General features: G+C 38.3%; 1 protein-coding gene and 1 pseudogene across 1 annotated transcript; one reads left to right on the top strand and one right to left on the bottom strand.

The window, feature by feature from the left end:
- Positions 1-11,409: 11,409 nt before the first annotated feature.
- Positions 11,410-12,326, top strand: LOC121134784 (annotated as a pseudogene).
- A 6,002-nt stretch (positions 12,327-18,328) lies between these two features.
- On the bottom strand, positions 18,329-19,273 carry LOC101828379 (olfactory receptor 469). Its single transcript, XM_005075721.2, has one exon. The coding sequence runs from the start codon at positions 19,271-19,273 to the stop codon at positions 18,329-18,331; it is 945 nt and encodes a 314-aa protein (XP_005075778.1).
- Between the last annotated feature and the right edge of the window lie 766 nt (positions 19,274-20,039).

Raw genomic sequence — 20,039 nt, 5'->3', positions numbered from 1 at the left:
AGCTACACAACCATTATCAACATTGTCCCTTTGCAAGTGTAGAGATTCTTAGCTGTTTGCAAACAGTCCACCACTAAAACACTTTACTCCTCTAGTTTTCCAATTGTAACTGCACAGTTATTATTACTATGTGTTAGTGAGGAAGAGGATGAGAAAACTAACTGGGTAGCACTCTCCATAAGGTATGCTGCTAGACACACCTTTAGGATTTTAGGATGTTGTCTCCTGGGGTTTTTGTGAAACTTCACTTCCCACTATTTAAGAGTATATTCTAGAAGGCAAACAATATTAACTTATTAACTTCTACACCTGGTAGATGTCTAGACACAGAAAAGTGGCTATAATTACTTCCATATTTTCCTCTTTCCTGGCTGAATTGTTGGCATGTTGTGTTGGCCAGTTTTATATCAACTTGACACAAGCTCTAGACATTTAAAAATAGGGATGAGAAAATGCCTCATAAGCTTTGAATAGAGGCAAATCTGTAGTGCATTTTCTTGATTAACAATTGATGTGGGAGGGCCAAGCTCACTGAAGGCAGTGCCACATGTTGGCAGGTGGTCCAGGGTGGTCTAAAATATGGCCTCTGCAACAGTTCCTGCCTCTAGATTTCTGTTTAAGTTCTGATTTCTATGGATGATGAACTCAGTAAAAGTTGTAAGAAGAAGTAAACATTTTCCTTCCCAAGTTGTTTTTAGTTATGATATTTTATCACAGCAATAGGAATCCCAACTAAGACATGCAGGAAATTCATATGAATTGACATATACGAAATACTTCTGTGAGTTTCCTAGAAATTATGTATTCAAAAATAGCTAATGATCTAAAAGCTTTATAATTCCTTTATGACAAAACTTCCAATTGCATAAAATAAATTTATGAACCAACAAACATACAGAAGCAAAATAATTATTTCTTCAAAGAAATAAATTTAACTTTATTAATTTGTTTTTTTTCTTTTTTTTAAAGTTTTAGTATTTTATTAGTTATTTGGAAACTTGGCCATATTCATCACTCCTCCCCCAAAATTCTTCCCAGATCCACCTCCACATCCCTACTCACCCAACTTGTGTTCTTTTTTTTTCTTCTAAACCAATCAAGACCAATTTGTACTACCCAAATGTTCTTGAACATATGACCTTCTTTTGAAACAGTAGGTCACAGCCCACAGATCTACTTCTGTAAATCTCCTAGAGGAATTAGCAGCAACATTTATCCCGAGCAAATGATAGAAAGCAGTTGTCAATGTTTGCCAATGGGCCAGAAAGAAGACTTAAGTCATTAAATCATGGAGACTAAATACCTGAGCATCTAATGACACACCTTTGATACCAGCACTAGAAGGGAATATAAAGTTGGAAGAGACAGCAGCAGTTGAGGAGTCTGAGGTTTGGTGGAGATAGATACAGTTAGATTCAATCTGAGGATTTATGGAGACAGGATCTCCCTTTCAGTCTGAGTTAGAGGTAAGAGGTAGTGGCTGGCTGCTTTGCTTTTCTGATCTTCAGCTTTTATCCCCGTATCTGTCTTTGGGGTTTTATTATTCATGCTACAGACTAGAGGACATACAATATTATGAGCCATGATTACAAACTTAAATTTCATAAAAATACAAAGGTAGAGAGGGTAGAATATAGGACTTCCATGGACCTATCATCTGGCCTTAACAGTTACATCCAGCTCATCACATTTCTTTTATGATGCTCTCAATACTCCACAAATTTGTTTTTAGAAACAAACCTTGGGTTTTAAATTACTTAATCTATAATTCAGAATGAGTCTCTTCAAGATGAGAGGCCAATAAAAGCACTGTTAAACTAAAATTTCATTTCACCACTTAGAGAAATGTCACATCATTTATGAAATTTTAAATTTACTAAGCATTCTGAAACATTGAGCTAATTTCCCAAGACCTGCTGAACTGGCTGAAGTGCTACCCCTGGAACTCCTCTCTGAAGGCCCTTTTCCACTACAACTATCTTTCTTAGTGTGAGTTCACCACTCGTACTCTCTAGAGACTCTTACATGCTGAATTTCCTGGTCTGTATCCCTGATCTATTCCTTTTTTCTTAAGTCTATTCCTTTTAAATGTTATTCCACCTCTTTTTCCTCTTGTGCTTTAGGCACCTGGTGATGGCTGTTACTCATAGATGTCATAGATGATCACAGCTTTGTCCACGCTAATTGTGTTTATACAAATCAAATCTCTAAATTAATTAGATATGTTCAGTTGTAATACTGTCTACTAATAATGGAAGATAATAAACGAAGCCCTTGGGATTTGGTCAGCAAATAATAAATGAAAATGAAAACACACCCTATTTTCTCAATCTCATTAAATTTTCTCCCATTGGATTTTCAACAAGATGCTAGCAGGCAGGAGCATATATAGTGATGAGATACTTATTCTCTTACACCGCAAATTGTCCTGAGTCCTGCATAAGAAAGTTCTGCTGTACAAGAATGATTCAAGAAGCTTTTTCTTGTAATGTGTAGTTATCAGGTAATATTCAATCTTTGTTATTGATGTGTACATGCCCCAGGAACAAAATTTGCAGTCATGTTTAATCTGTCACAAATCAATCTATAATCTATAATCTGTAATGCCTATAGAGCATCACACTCATCAATCCTACATTATTACCAAGGTAATAATTATTTCAGATACTTCAAAGACTGGGAATTTAGATTAAATGAGAAACACAAATTCAAATTCAAAACCTACATCAGGATAAATCAGTATAAAAATTCTTAGCAGAGTGGACTACACATGGGGTTTTGTTTTCTATTTGGGTTTGTTTTTGACCAAGAGATGGGGTTGAGATAGAAAAATTTCCTTCACATTCTTGGCTAGTAAGAGGATATTTTCACTGAGGCTGAAAGGGGGCATTCTTGAATTTTGAGTAGAAATGGAGTGAGGTCAGGCATGGGAGCCTCCACTCTCCATGCCCCACTGTCTCATGTTCTTGTCTTCAGAGCCTACTCAAGCCATGGAAGCACAGATCCTCAGCTTTGGAGTGGGGCTCAAATCTCTAGATAGTATGTTTCTATTGTAACCAGTTTAATGCTGGTGTAACTCCTAGTGAGGACATCTTTTATTTCACCGAACCTAATTTCTGAATTAAAAAATCAGATTATTAAATGATTAGATAGTAGTTATGTATATTTATAGTGCACAACATGGCATGATGTTTTGATGTATATATTCATTGTAGAAAGTTTAATCAAGTTGCTCACCATATCCATCACCTCCCTGCTCTGTTATTTTTATACCGTATTTCAAAAACCTCATTCTATACCTTAACAAATTCAAATACAATACATTATTAATTATGGTTACAATAGTTCAGCTAACTACTACAATATATTACTAGTACTTAATTTAAACTTTGTCCCAGTCTGGTCACTCCTTCCCTCCATTCTCTACTCTTTTGCCCACTGCCCCCACTATCTGGTAACCACCATCCTACTTTTGTTCTATGAAATACACTCTTTTTTTCCAGACAGGGTTTCTCTGCATTGTTTTGGAGGCTGTCCTGGAACTCACTCTATAGATCAGGCTGGCCTCGAACTTGCAGAGATCTGCCTGCCTCTGCCTCCCAAGTGCTCAAGTGCTGGGATTAAAGGTGTACACCACCAAAGCCTGGCTTGAAATACACTCTTTAGTTTAAAAATAGGAATGGAATTGTTAATTATTTGCTTTTATCTCCTTAATTTTCCTAACACAGTATCTTCCAGGACTTTCTGCATTACTGCAATGATGAGATTACCTTCCTTTTAAGGCAGCACAAGGTTTTTTGTGCCGGTATCTTTTTAGTAATACACATTCTAAGATGCGGGAGGTACTATCTCACTGTCAACTTAATTCACATCTCTATAATTGTAGGTGTTGAACATTTTTCATACTTGTGATACTTAAATTAATAGTATAAGTATTGAGTTTTAGAATATTTCCTCTTGACAGTATTGTTTAGATGAAATATTGCCTTCATTTTGTTTATCTTTTCATTTTTCTAATTATTTTTTTCTTAGTGATTTCTTGGTATTTCTACTACTTGTTTACTCCTATGCTTCCTCTGACATGACTGGTATATTATAAACATTTGACATTTTTTTAACATAAGGTATTACCCTATCTGAATAAGATTATGAAATGTATTCTATTGTTCATTCTATATAGTTCTTAAGATACAAATAATGAGCCCCAAATAGATTTGCCATACTTTTCTCAGGATTAATCTCTTTTTGAAATTTCCATCTTAATAATCTGTAACTATATTAACCAGGTGGTGTGAGACTGCCCCAATAAATTAACCTTGGGAGCTTAATGTGAGCTAACACAGAATAGCTCTGTCTTACTTCCAATGCATGTACTGTATATTCCCTGATCTCACATTTGAAGCCAACACTGATAAAAGGTGCCACTATATTGTAGATGTAGCATGTGAGATGTGCAACCATGGAAATGAAGAAAGAGTTGTCCATTAATACTCTTATTTAATTTTGAAAATGTACACACATTCGCTTTCACAACAGATTGGCATGTCCACAGTGGCACACAACTACAAGAAGACTGAGAAGGGTGGGCTCCAAGGGACTGAGAAATAGAGTTGAATTAGATAATATAAACACCAGCATGCACCCATCATTTTAACCGTTTGGGGGTCTCAGAATATCAGAGTTCAATGCATTATCTCATCTATTTGGGGTCTTTTTAAAATTTTTTTAATTTTAATTTTAAATAGTTTGTTTTACATGTCAATCCCAGTTCCCTCTCCCTCCCCTCCTCCCGCACTCCCCTTCCCCCCCAGCCTCCCACCCTATTGCCAATTCCTTCCACATAGGAGATATCTAGATTCTGTCATTTCACTCAGGGTAGGGTCCAGGTACTCCCCTAAGAGTCCAGGCTGAGAGAGCATCCTCTTTGTGCTATGGACACACGATGTCTGTTTGTATTCCAGGGATAAACACTGATCCACTGCTCAGGTCCCCATAGGTTACCCAGGCCTCACTGACACTCACATTCGGGGGTCCAGATCAGTCCCGTGCTGGCCTTCCCGCTGTCGGTCTGGGGTCCAAGAGCTCTCCCCTGTTCAGATCAGCTGTCTCTGCTGGTTTTGCCAGCCCATTCTTTGCCAATTTGCTCATCACTCCTCTCTCTCTGTCACTGGGTTCCTCGGGTTCAGTTCAGTGATTAATTGTGTGTTTGCCTCTGCTTCCATCAGTCACAGAATGAAGGCTCCCGGATGGTTATAGACATCAAGTTCATTATCAGGAATGGGCATTCGAGGTGGTCTCTCCACTATTGCTTAGCTTGCCAATTGGTGTTATCCCTTTAGATCACTAGAGGTCACTCTGGTGCCTGATCTGTCTTCTAACCTATGATTCCCTCTTCCCCCTATTCTACCCCCACCCACTCAAACATCCTGTTCCCCCATGACCTACTCTCTCTTCCTCTTCTACCCCCTCTCGTCTTCCCAGCTCGCACTCCCCCCAACCCCTCGCTGTGTTCCCCATCCATTCAGAGGATCTTGTCTCAATCCTCTTCTCGTGGGTACTATGCATATATGCATATCTTTTAGGTTCTTTCCTGTTTCCCAGACTATCAGTGGAAGTGCAGACTGGCACTATCCTGATCCATGTCTAAAATCCATATATGAGTGAGTACATACCATGTTTGTCTTTTTGCGACTGGGTTACCTCACTCAAGATGGTTTCTTCCAGTGCTATCCATTTACCTGCGAATTTCAAGATTCCATTGTTTTTTCTCTGCTGAGTAATACTCCATTGTGTAAATGTACCACATTTTCTCTATCCACTCTTCAGATGAGGGGCATCTAGGTTGCTTCCAGGTTCTGGCTATTACAAATAATGCTGCTATGAACATAGTGGAGTAGATGCACTTGTTGTATGAATTTGCCTCATTTGGATATATGCCTAAGAGTGGAATGGCTGGGTCTTGTGGTAGATTAATTCCCATTTTCCTGAGGAATCTCCATAATGATTTCCAAAGAGGCTGTACGAGTTGGCACTCCCACCAGCAGTGGAGTAGTGTTCCCCTCTCTCCACATCCTCTCCAGCATAAATTGTCTTCGGTGTTTTTGATTTTAGCCATTCTGACAGGAGTAAGATGGTATCTCAGAGTTGTTTTGATTTGCATTTCCCTGATGGCTAAGGATGTTGAGCACTTTCTTAAGTGTCTCTTGGCCATTTTAGCCTCCTCTATTGAGAATTCTCTATTTAATTCTGTACCCCACCTTTTAATTGGGTCCTTTGGTGTTTTGGAGACTTGCTTCTTGAGTTTTTTGTAAATTTTGGAGATTAGCTCTTTGTCAGATGTGGGGTTAGTGAATATCTTTTCCCATTCTGTGGACTGCCTTTTTGTCTTGTTGAGTGTGTCCTTTGCCTTACAGAAGCTTTTTAGTTTCAGGAGGTCCCATTTGTTAATTGTTGATCTTAGTGTTTGTGCCACTGGTGTTATGTTCAGGAAATGGTCTCCTGTACCAACTCGTTGAAGAATATCTCCCATTTTCTCTTCTAAAAGTTTCAGTGTGGCTGGATTTATGTTGAGATCTTTGATCCATTTGGACTTAAGTTTTGTACAAGGCGATAAACATGGATCTATCTGCAGTCTTCTGTGTGCCAATATCCAGTTTGCCAGCACCATTTGTTTTTTCCATTGTATAATTTTAGCTTCTTTGTCAAAAATCAAGTGTTCATAGCTGTGTGGGTTAAAATCAGGGTTTTCAATTTGGTTCTATTGGTCTACCTGCCTATTTTTGTGCCAATACCAAGCTGTTTTCAGGACTATAGCTCTATAATAGAGCTTGAAGTCAGGTACGGTGATGCCTCCTGAAGTTCCTTTATTGTATAGGGTTGTTTTGGCTATCCTGGGCCTTTTGTTTTTCCATATAAAGTTGATTAATGTTCTTTCCAGGTCCTTGAAGAATTGTGATGGAATTTTGATAGGGATTGCATTGAATCTGTAGACTGCTTTTGGCAAGATTGCCATTTTTATTATGTTGATCCTACCAATCCAAGAGCATGGGAGATCTTTACATTTTCTGGTATCTTCTTTGATTTCTTTCTTTAAAGACTCAAAGTTCTTGATATATAAGTCTTTCACTTCCTTGGTTAACATTATCCCCAGATATTTGATGCTGTTTATGGCTATTGTAAAGGGTGATGTTTCTCTGATTTCTTTCTCAGTCACTTCATCATCTGTATAATATAGGGCCACTGATTTTTTTGAGTTTACCTTGTATCCTGCCACATTGCTGAAGGTGTTTATTAGCTCTAGGAGTTCCCTTGCAGAGTTTTTTGGGTCACTTATGTAAACTATCATATCATCTGCAAATAGTGAAAGTTTGACTTCTTTTCCTATTTGTATCCCCTTTATCTCCTTTTGTTGTCTTATTGCTGTAGCTAGAACTTCAAGTACAATATTGAAGAGATATGGAGTGAGTGGACAGCCTTGTCTTGTTCCTGATTTTAGAGGAATTGTTTTGAGTTTCTCTCCATTTAGTTTGATGTTAGCTGTTGGTTTACTGCATATTGCTTTTTTTATATTCAGGTATGTTCCTGTTATCCCTGATCTCTCTAGGACCTTTATCATGAAGGGGTGCTGGATTTTGTCAAAGGCATTTTCAGCATCTAGTGAGATGATCATGTGGTTTTTCTTTTTCAGTTTGTTTTTATGGTGGATTACATTGATTGATTTTCTAATGTTGAACCATCCCTGCATTCCTGGGATGAAGCCTACTTGATCATGGTGGATGATTTTTCTGATGTGTTCTTGAATCCGGTTTGCGAGTATTTTATTATTTTTGCATCGATGTTCATGAGGGAAATTGGTCCATAGTTCTCTTTCTTAGTTGTGTCTTTGTGTGGCTTGGGTATCAAGGTAATTGTAGCCTCGTAGAAAGAGTTTGGCAGTGAGCCTCCTGCTTCTATTATGTGGAATAATTTGAGGAGTATTGGAATTATCTCTTCTTTGAATTTCTGGTAGAATTCTGCACTGAAGCCATCTGGGCCTGGGCTTTTTTTTGTTTGGGAGACTTTTGATGACTGCCTCTATTTCATTAGGGGTTATAGATCTGTTTAGATTGTTTATCTTCTCTTGACTTAGTTTTGGCAAGTGATATCTCTCCAGGAAATTGTTCATTTCCTATAAATTTTTGAATTTTGTGGAGTACAGGTTTTCAAATTATTCCCTGATGATTCTCTGGATTTCCTCAGAGTCCATTGTTATGCCCCCTTTTTCATTCCTGATTTTGTTAATTAGTATGATCTCTCTCTTTCTTTTGGTTAGTTTGGACAGAGGTTTGTCTATTTTGTTGATTTTCTCAATGAACCAACTCTTCGTTTCATTGATTCTTCTCAGTGTTTTCCTGGTTTCTACTTGATTGATTTCAGCCCTCAACTTGATTATTTCCTGGCGTCTGCTCCTCCTGGGTGAGTTTGCTTCTTTTTGTTCTAGAACATTCAGCTGTGCTATTAATTCTCTAGTATGACTGTTCTCCAGTTTCTTCATGTGGGCACTTAGTGCTATAAACTTTCCTCTCAGCACTGCTTTCAAAGTGTCCCATAAGTTTGTGCATGTTGTGTATGTTGTGTCTTCATTTTCAGTAAATTCGAGGAAGTCTTTAATTCCTTTTTTTTTTATTTCTTCCTTTACCCAGGGATGGTGCAATTGTGCATTGTTCAATTTCCATGAGTTTGTAGGGTTTCTGTGATTTGTGTTATTGTTGAATTCTAATTTTAATGCATGGTGGTTTGATAAGATGCAGGGGTTTATTCTGATTTTTTTGTATCTGTGGAGATTTGCTATGTTTCCTATTATGTGGTCAATTTTAGAGAAGGTTCCATGTGGCGCCGAGAAGAAGGTATATCCCTTTGTGTTTGGGTGGAATGTTCTATATATGTCTGTTAAACCCCGTTGGGTCATGACTTCTATTAGTTCTTTTGTTTCTTTGTTAAGTTTCTGTCTGGAGGTTCTGTCTAGCGGTGAGAGCGGAGTGTTGAAGTCTCCTACTATTAGTGTGTGAGATTTTATGTACATTTTGAGCTTTAATAATAATGTTTCTTTCACGAATGTAGGTGCCTTTGTATTTGGGGCGTAGATGTTTAAAATTGAGACTTCATCTTGATGTACTTTTCTTTTGATGAATATGAAGTGTCCTTCTTCATCTCTTTTGATTGATTTTAATTTGAAGTCTAGTTTGTTACATATTGGTATTGCTACGCCCGCTTATTTCTTGGGACCTTTTGATTGGAAGATCTTTTCCCTACCCTTTACTCTGAGATAATGTCTGTCTTTGATGTTGAGATGTGTTTCTTGTATGCAGCAGAAGGAAGGATTCTGTCTTCTTATCCATTCTGCTAGTCTGTGTCTTTTTATAGGCAAGTTGAGGCCATTGACATTGAGGGATATTAATGACCATTGATTGATGATTCTTGTTTGTGCTTGATTTATTGTTAGTGAAGTTATTTTGTGTAGTTTCTCCTCCCTTTTCTTTTGGTGTTTTGTAAAGTGGGATTATATATTGCCTGTGTCTTTGTGAGTGTAGTTATCGTCCTTGGATCTAGGTTTTCCTTCTAGCACTTTCTGTAGAGCTGGATTCAAGGATACGTTTTGTTTAAATCTGGCTTTGTCATGGAATATTTTGTTTTCTCTATCTATGGTAATTGAGAGCTTTGCTGGATATAGTAGTCTGGGCTGGCATCCTTGTTCACTTAGCATTTGTAGGACATCTATCTATGATCTTCTGGCTTTCATCGTTTCCATTGAGAAGTCAGGTGTAATTCGGATAGGTCTGCCTTTGTATGTTACTTGGCCTTTTTCTTTAGCTGCTCTTAATATTTTCTCTTTACTCTGTAGGTTTGATGTTTTGATTATTATATGGCGAGGTGACTTCTTTTTCTGGTCCAGCCTATTTGGTGTTCTGTAAGATTCTTGCATTTTCATAGGCATATCTTTCTTTAGGTTAGGGAAGTTTTCTTCTATGATTTTGTTGAATATGTTTTCTGTACCTTTGAGTTGTATTTTTCGCCTTCTTCTATACCTATTATTCTCAGGTTCGGCTTCTTCACGGTGTCCCATATTTCCTGGATATTTTGTGTTAAGGATTTGTTGGTTTTGAGATTTTCTTTGGTTGACGACTCTATATCCTCTAATGAGTCTTCAACACCTGAGATTCTCTTTTCTATCTCTTGTATTCTAATGGTGATACTTGCATCTGTAGTTCCTGATCGCTTACTCAGCTTTTCTATTTCCAGCATCCCCTCATTCTGTGTTTTCTTTATCGTTTCTATTTCAGCTTTCAATCCTTCAACTGTTTGAGTTGTTTCCTTCATTTTTTTGGTTGTTTTTTTGGTGCTCTTCAGATTCTTTGAGAGATTTGTTTATTTCTTGAAATTTTCCCCCATTTCATGGATTTTTTGTTTGTTTTTTCTTTTATTTCTTTAAGGGATTTCCTCGTTTCTTCTTTGAGGGTCTCTATCTATCATCTTCATGAAATAAATTTTAAGGTCTGTCTTCTCTGCTTCATCTATGTAGTGCTTTTCGGGTCTTGCTGGTGTCAGATCCCTAGATTCTGGTGGGGTCACGTTGGTCTTTCTATTGCTGAGTGAGCTCTTATTCTGTTTTCTTCCCATCTCTTCTTCCAGTGGGTGCTGATGGGGTCTTTCTGTCTCTACTGTTCTCCTTCCTTCCTGAAGCTGAAGCTGGGGATCCTGACACTGAAGCTTAAGCTGAAACTGGGGTTGCCGGAGGTTGGGGCCTGGAAGGGCTGATGTCTTTCCTGAAGCTGGGCTCGCCAGAGTTTGGGGCCTGGAAGTGCTGATGACTTTCCTGTGTGGGCAGGTCTTCTGAAGCTGGGCTCGCTGGGGTTTGGGGCCTGGAAGGGCTGATGTCTTTACTGTGTGGCCGGGTCTTCTGGATGCCAGGAGTGGCCAGGAAGATCGAGGGGATGGGTGTTGGGCGGGGGATCCCCGCAGGAGACACAATCTCACCTGAAACTGGACTCGCCCTATTTGGGGTCTTAAAACATCTGGCTTCTATGCAGTCATTCAACTATTTTGGATCGCAGAACATCAGTGTTCTAGACATCCATTCAGACTCCTGACTTGATCAAATGTCAGATCTGTGAGTGAGTCCTGTGTTGTTATCTGAGTCACTGTCCAGTTTGTGTCTGTAACCTTAAGATAAATGGTGATTAGGGTTCTGAAATTTTGCATGATGCAACTTGGTTTCAGAATACCTGTGGGAGAGTAAACATGAGAAAAACTGGGATCCACATTTATTTTTAATGGGCTAAATGTAGAATGGAGTATATCAATCATGAGGTCATTTAATGTATTCTGACAGCCACTGTTTATTTTTTTTTCAGAAGGAATTGCCTCAAAATGATGGAAACTGGAAACCACACAATGGTAACAGAGTTAATTACTTTGTTCTATCTTTTTTGCATTGTTCCTGGGAGTCTATCTCACCACTGTATTGGGCAATGTCAGCATAGTCATGTTGATCAGAAGAAGCCCCCTGCTTCACACCCCCATGTACCTCTTCCTCAGCCACTTGGCCTTTGTGGACATTGGGTACTCCAGCTCGGTCACACCTGTCATGATTGTGAGTTTCCTGAGAGAGAGAACTGCCATCCCTGTGGCTGGCTGCATAGTCCAGCTTGGCTCTGATGTGATCTTCAGGACTGCTGAGTGCTTCCTACTGGCTGCCATGGCCTACGATCGATTGCTATGTGGCCATCTGCTCACCCCTGCTCTACTCCACTCTCATGTCTCCCAGGGTCTGCTTCCTCTTACTGGTTATTTCCTATGTGGGTGGATGTGTGAATTCTTCATCACTTACCAGCTGTTTATTGAGCCTGACTTTTTGTGGACCAAATAAAGTCAACCATTTCTTCTGTGACCTCCCACCACTGGTGGAGCTTTCTTGTACCCATGCTTACGTTGCTGAAATGTCTCCTGCCATCTCAGCAGGCTCCATCATTGTCATCACCCTGTTCATCATCATTGTGTCATACTTCTGCATCCTTCACTCCATCCTCAGGATGCGCTCTGCTGAGGGCAGGCACAAGGCCTTCTCCACCTGCACCTTTCACCTCACTGCAGTCACCTTGTTTTATGGGACAGTCACATTTGTTTATGTCATACCAAAGTCAAGCCATTCACCCAATCAAATAAAAGTGGTGTCTGTGTTCTACACAGTGGTGATACCCATGCTGAATCCCTTGGTCTACAGTCTGAGGAACAAGGAAGTAAAAGAGGCCATGAGGAAATTGATGGCGAGGACACATTCTTCATTTTGAACAATATTCAATGTGTATTATATGTATGTATATATAAATAAATATATATAAATGTTTAAAAGGCGTATTTTTGGGGGAACACATACAATAGTTATATGTTGTTTGCCTTGTTTTACCTGCAAAAGTCTCTTAAATGTACAGCGGCATTATGTTGATTAATGATACCTTACTTAATACTTTTTAAGACTTTAATAAAGTTAAACATTTACCATAAAATCTGGACTCAAATTAAATATATATATTTCATGGTTGCAATACATGGGCATTCTTTTTTATTCTGTACTATTTGGGTAATCCATAATTGTAGGTTATTTTTTACCTATTTAGTACTGTGTATTTGAAAATGTTAATTATCATCTTGGCAAATGTTATGTGTGACTTTTCAATCCTATTGATGACACTGTAGACAGAACTTGTCTCAGGAACTCTTGGCAACTCTTGCACAGGATCATCATGCATCTGGGAATTGTGAAGATCTACACTATATATATTTCAGTGGGATTAATCAAGTTAATGATAGATACTTCTACATCCTTAATAATGCTTTTCTTTATTTTAAAAAAAGTTATGATTACTTAAAGGCCTTACACCATTTATTTTTAATTTTTAAATTTAAATTTAAATTAGAAACAATGTTGCTTCACATGTCAATCCTAGGTCACTCTCCCTTTCCCTTCCCTCATCCCATGTCCTCCCACCAACCCCCCAATACACCCTCATTTCCCCAGGGAGGGTGAGGCCCTCTATGGGGTGTCCATAGTCTATCATTTCATCCAGGGCAGGGGCTAGACCCTCCCCCAAGAGTCCAGGTGAGAGTGCATCTCTCATTGTTGGATGGGCACCCAAAGTCCATTTGGATGCCAGGGATAAATACTGATCTACTACCCAAGGCCCAATAGATTTCCTAGGCCTCCTTACTGACACCCACATTCAGGGGATCTTGCTCAGTCTCATGCTAGATTCCAAGCCATCAGTCTGGTATTCAAGAGGTAACACTTGTCAGGTCAGCTGTTTCTGGGGGTTAAACCAGCCCAGTCTTAACCCCTTTGCTCATCAATCCTCCCTCTCTGTCACTGGGTTCCTTGAGTTCAGCTCAGTGTTTAGCTGTGGGAGTCTGCCTCCGCTTCCATCAGTCATTAGATGAAGGTTCTCTTCCCCACACTCTCTGGCAGTGGGATTGTAGGCTGTCACTCCCCTGATCTATGTCTAAAATCTATATACGAGTGAGTACATACCATGTTTGTCTTTTTGTGACTGGGTTACTTCACTCAGGATAGTTTCTTCTAGTGCCATCCATTTGCCTGAAAATTTCAGGATTCCATTGTTTTTTTCTGCTGAATAGTACTCCATTATGTAAATGTACCACATTTTCTCTATCCACTCTTCAGCTGAGGGGTATCTAGGTTGCTTCCAAGTTCTGGCTATTACAAATAATGCTGCCATGAACGTAGTGGAACAGATGTCCTTGTTGTATGAATGTACATCTTTTGGATATATGCCTAAGAGTGGAATTTCTGGGTCTTGTGGTAGGCTTATTCCCATTTTTCTGAGGAATCTCCATACTGATTTCTAAAGTGGCTGTATGAGTTTGCACTCCCACCAGCAGTGGAGGAGTGTTCCCCTTTCTCCACAACCTCTTACACCATTATTTTTAATAAAAGTACTTTGATTTTCTCAGTTTTAACATTTTCTGTAATTTGAAAACCCAACTCTGTTCCTTGTGATGTTTGGGTTGTCATCTAAGTGCTTCCTGCTCCCTGCCATGGCCTACAATTGCTCCAGTGGTTGTCTGCTCACCTGTACTCTATCAAATATCCTACAGAGTCTGTATCCCAAGGTTTCCTATGTGGGTGGTTGTGTGAATGTTTAGAAAGTTGCTATTGTCATATTGAATCTGTTCTGTGGACTCAATCAGATACCTCATTTACTCTGGACTTCTTTTCTTCATTGAGACATTCCTGTTCTAGTGTACCCATTACTGAAATTATCTCCTCCACCTCTTCTGGCTCTAACATTGTGGACAGCATGTCATTTCTTCCTCTTCAGTCTACATCTTTATCACCACCTTGATGACATGATTCACAGAAAAGTAACACAAGGATTTCTCCAGATGGACTTCTCTCCTCACTTCCATCATTTTCTACTATTAATTGACTGCCTTCATTTCTGTTGTTCAAACCCAGCTACTCCATGGATCAGAACAAGGTGTCTGAGTTCTATATAGCAATGATCCCCATGTTGAATCAACCACCCTACAGCCGGAGGAACAAAGATGTAAAGAAGTTTTAAGGGAGGCAACTGTTAGAATATATTCATAGGATATGTTCTTTCAATTGAAGATAACATTTAAAGTTTTCATATACTAGTATCATCCTTAGGATCTGCCAATTGATATGTATGTGGTTATTTAAATTAAGAACATACTTTGTTGTGATTCTCACTTTTCTTTGAGATACGGTTTCTCTGTTTATCCCTGGATGCCCTTGAATTTTGTTCCGTAGACCAGGCTGGCCTAGAACTCACTGAGATCTACCTGCCTCTGCCTCCTGAGTGCTGAGATTAAAGGTGTGTGCCACCACCAATCAACTGTAATTTTTAGTTTCAAACACATGTAATCTACTTTTTGGGAGGCAATGAGATCTGTTGTATCATTTATCCCTTCCTTCCTTTCTTTTGTTCTTTCTTTCTTTGTTCATTCCTTCCTTCATTCATTCCTTCCTTCCTTCCTCTCTCTCTCTCTCTTTTATCATCTATGTATGCATAGATGTACATATGTATTCTATGTATCCTTGTATCTATCATCTACCTATCTGAAATTGTTGTAATTACTGTTATTGACCTTCTCCAGATGCCATCCACTCCTCCTTTACTTAGTTTATTTAGCAAATAATAATCTGTATTTACAAGGTGTCAGAGCTCATCCTTAGCATGTTACTTTCATTAGTTTATCCAATAAAACAACACAGTGAGGAGGCCATATTAGTTTTAATTTAAAAATAAGTACCCGAGGCTCCATATAAGTAAGTAGCTAACCGACAGAGATTGTGCTTAGAAGATAAGGGACCGTTAATTGAATCTAGAGAATTTGTTTTTCCACTTAAATTTTCACAGCAGTTATATGATACCAGAAATTATGAATTCCCTCAGAATTAGGAAGTTCCAAGGGATTGTTTGACATAGATATTACCTCAACTCTGTTTTAGGCCTCTTGCACTAAGTCTATACGATAGAATACATTGATACATGAGCAACTCTGTGCTTACTTGGAAATAAAAGGGATTGCTAGAAAGAACTTTGTAACAGAGCCTCCTAGTGGTGAGATATTCTTAAGTTGTTCAGCTCAGGAGATGAGGAAGGAAAAGTTTGAAAAAGACAGATGGGCACAAAAGAACAAGAGAATCAGTGGGGCAACAGGAATAGCAAGGAGCGGAAGATATAGGACAAAAAGAATCTCAAAACAACATTTTGTTAGAAAATGTCACAATGGTATCCAGCACGTTCTATTTTGATTTTAAAAACTTAAAAGTTGACTATATTAACATGATATATTAAACATTTTCTCTAATTTCAAAACAAGGATTCACAGTTTTACAGTTGTGTTTGTGACCCTGACATTTGCTGTCTGTGCTTCAGCTACAGCCGCTGTCAAAATATGGCACCAGCAGTTCAAATAAACTGAAGCTTCCATTCATCTACTGATTAGTTTGTATTTTATTTCATTCATATAAAATTTGCATTTAAGTTTATTGTGTTCTATGATCCAAGTGAAAATTATGCATTGGAACACGACTATCTACAAGAAGTTTTCAGCATTCACAGGTGAAATTTGAACCCTAAAATTACTAGTGGACTGAAAAAAATATACAGTGTCCTATGTGGGTACAGGGGTGACCTCAGGTTTTAAGATTCAGTAAAGTTCTTTAGAAGTGAATTAACAAAGACTGTCTTGGTGTCTGCAACATTAAATAGGTGCTGCACTGGTGAAGGGAAAAGGGTATTGCAAGTAGGGGTTGTGTGAGACAGCATTGAGGCAGAAGAGTATGGGCATGATCAAAATTTTGAAAGAAAAGGAAAACCACAATAAAGAGAAGAAAAGGCTACATCTGAAGTCTTTAGAAATATTTAATTTGGGGCTGGAGAGATGAGTCAGCCTTTAAAGGCTAGGCTTACAACAAAAATATTTTATTTTTATTTTTAAAATAATATTAACAAGCTAACAGGTTTTCATACGTATTTCATATTGGTTATTTCTCTGTCCTCCTATATCTCCTTGCCTCCCCCTACCCCGTTGTACCCTTTGGGCCTCAATATTCTTCCTTCAAGTTTGTTCTTTACCATCCCATTCCCTTAACGTCTCATTTATCCCAAGTCCCATGAACCCTTTTCTAGATAGAGGCTAGAGTCTTTAAAGCTTTTATGAAGAAAGTAATGTATTTGGATATATGGCTATTTGGGTTATATGCAGAATGACTTGGAAGATGGAGGGATAGGAAAATTCATTGTGGATTATATTCATTACGCTTCCCCCAAAACAACAGGTTATGCATATATACACAAAATACATGGAAATCCACATTTACACACTTATATACATATTTATAAAATGTTAATATATTTATTCCAAATTTTATGTGCACGATTTCATTTTAATTATACATATTATAAGGATGTTCTATATATATTTATATATGTGTATGTATATAAGATTTTCTCAAATTATATAGAAATTCAAGTGCAAAATCTGTTAAGTAGGCATTCAGCTTGAAAATACTGGCAAGAGTTGAAACAGCAGTCTAGAGGTCTAGAGTTCCAAGAGCTTTCCTCTTCAGAGGAACTCGGGCTTTCTCTTAAGGCCTTTAACTGATTAGACAAGAGCTATCTATATTAGAAATTTTCTTTTGGTTACTGTCAGTCTAAATGCCAAGCATGTCTTTAAAAAATAGCATCAAAGGTACATTTGGACTGGCGTCTGACCAAACAACTAGGCACCACACCCTTATCAAGTTGACAGTGAAAGTTAACCACTTCAGTGGCACTGTTTATGAATAACCTGACGGTGAAAGGGGTCAGCCTGGAGCAGAGGCATTGACAATGAAGACAGAAGTAAACAAATCTTGCCTTCCAAACATGCAAAATTTTATAACCAAATATAGGACTGCAGAGAAGAAAGACGAATAAATTATTCTAATCCATAAAAGGATTGAACTGCAGAGTCCCTTCCTAGAGAAGGCCGAGCTAGGAGTGAAAGAGAGGATGGAGAATGATAAATGTGGTGGTCATCAATGAACCCAAATGAATTAAGAGTCTCAGGAGGAGCTGGGGATATGGCTGAGTAATGCAGATCTTAGGGACCAAGTACCAGGCACTGGGCTTCATTCCCAGCACCGCAGGAAAAAAATGAAAGCTTTTCAGGAGACTGGGTTCAGCAGGGATCTGTCATCCCCCCCTTTTTTTCTGTGAGAAGCCTGTTTCTTATCCCAAGTGAGAGACCAGGGACCCAGACCAGAATGTCATGAGTCCACAAACCCCATTCCCAGCAGTCACTAATACTCTAGGAAGAACAACTCCAGGATGCAGGAAAAACACTTATAAAATAAATCTGAAAACAACTCCAGGATTTTTATTTGTAATTTTCTCTCAAAATGTATCCCTGGAAATGTGACTCATCTTATCATGCATGATCCAGACACCCTTAATCATTTGCATATTCTGTGACTATAGTAGATAACTACTTTTGAAAAATACTGAAATGAAAAATAATTTTTAGGAAATTACTTTTTATAAAAATATTGTATTAATTACAAATCTATTTAAATTTATCAAATATAACACTATGAAAATATTTGTTACTTAATATATGAACATCTACCTTCTACAGTTATTAGAAAGCTTCCAAGTTATATATATCAGAACATATATTTCATTCACAGGTATTTTTTTCTTATTGTTATGTCTGTATGATGTTATTACTATATTAAATCCTACACTATAACAGACATCATTTAGGAGAATATTTTCCTGCCAATTTCTCTCTTCAGAGCACCCTTAATCTCATTATTCCTAAGGCTGTAGATGAGGGGGTTCAACATTGGGATCACCACCATGTAGAACACAGACACCACCTTGTTCTGGTCTGTGGAGTAGCTTGATTTGGGCATTGCATAAATAAACGTGATGGTGCCATAGAACAGAGTGACTGCAGTGAGGTGGGAGGTGCAGGTGGAGAAGGCCTTGTGGCGGCCCTCAGTGGAGCGCATCTTCAGGATGGTGATGAGGATGTAGGTGTAGGAGATGGCTATGACAAACACTGTGACTATAATGACAAAGGCAGAGCAGAATGAGGCAGGAACTATGGGCACTCTGCCACTAGAACAGGAGAGTTCTACTAAAGGAGCTAAATCACAGAAAAAGTGATTGACTCTATTTGGTCCACAGAAGAGAAGAGAAAAGAAGGAAAGAAGAAAGGAGGAAGCATTAAGAAAACCACCAATGTAAGATCCTACAAGCAACTGGACACAGACTCGTGTGGACATTTTGGTTGAATAAAGCAGTGGGCTACAGATTGCTACAAAACGATCATAAGCCATGGTGGCTAGAAGGAAGCATTCAAGTGTTCCAAAGAAAGCCCCTGAGCCAAGCTGGATGGTACACCCAAGGAAGGAGATTGTATTTCTCTCCACCAGGAAGTTGATAAGCATATTGGGTGTGACAGAAGATGAGTAGCCTATGTCAGTAGAAGCCAAGTGACTGAGAAAAAAGTACATGGGGTGATGGAGCTGGGAAGAGACTCTGATGAGGAGGATGGTGCTGAGGTTCCCAGACACAGTCACCAGGTAGATGCACAGGATGATGGTGAAGAGGACTACTTTAAGGACAGGGTCATTTGTTAAACCCAATAAAATGAACTCTGTCACTGCAGTGTGGTTCCCATCCTCCAGGAAAGCCATGGAATGGTGTAGTTGCTGTCAGAACAAGGCTGTGATGGGGACATTACAGGAAGGGATTTATAAATATGAAGCATCATTTTCATTAACTCATATGTGAATGCTATTAGAAAAATATGTCATTTAAGAAAAAATCATGAAAACTCATTGAAGAAATATTTAAATGGATTTTTCTATGTTTAATTGTTACTTGACTCCACAGTTTTAGATTTTACACATTTATTTGCAATAAACCAACCTTCCCATATTTCAAAAACTGTTTTTAATAGCAACACCAGACAATTTGTTTCAAGTGTACTCTGTAGACACAGCTTTGTAGGAAACTATTTCCTTAAGTGGTATTTATATAAAATATGTAATGTTATATATAATTAAATAATATTAAATGTGCTCAAAAGGCTTTAAAGACAAGGTTTTAAAAGGAAACATAAGTATAACAAAATGATTACAGCATGTAAGTCTAGGGTTACGTGATAAAGATTAGAGAAAGCAGCAACGCTTCCTGAGTGCTTACTAAATTACCAGCCTTGAAATTAAAATTCATTTGTAGATATATTTTAATTTCCAGGGGATAATGTTAAGTATTGTTTCTATTTTATAGACAAGGAAACTGAGGTTGAAAATATTAAGTTACTCACATCAATTTACATAGGAAGTAGATTGGGGTCAGGATATCAGATGTAGGCAAGTTGAACTCATTTCATTACTTCTGTAATTATATTGTCAATGTAATCATCATACCAGTTTGTAAATTTGTAATCACAATGAT

Source organism: Mesocricetus auratus, unplaced genomic scaffold, assembly GCF_017639785.1.
Source record: "Mesocricetus auratus isolate SY011 unplaced genomic scaffold, BCM_Maur_2.0 Super-Scaffold_4256, whole genome shotgun sequence".
Classification (NCBI taxonomy): Eukaryota; Metazoa; Chordata; class Mammalia; order Rodentia; family Cricetidae; genus Mesocricetus; species Mesocricetus auratus.
This window is presented reverse-complemented; position numbering and strand designations above follow the sequence as displayed.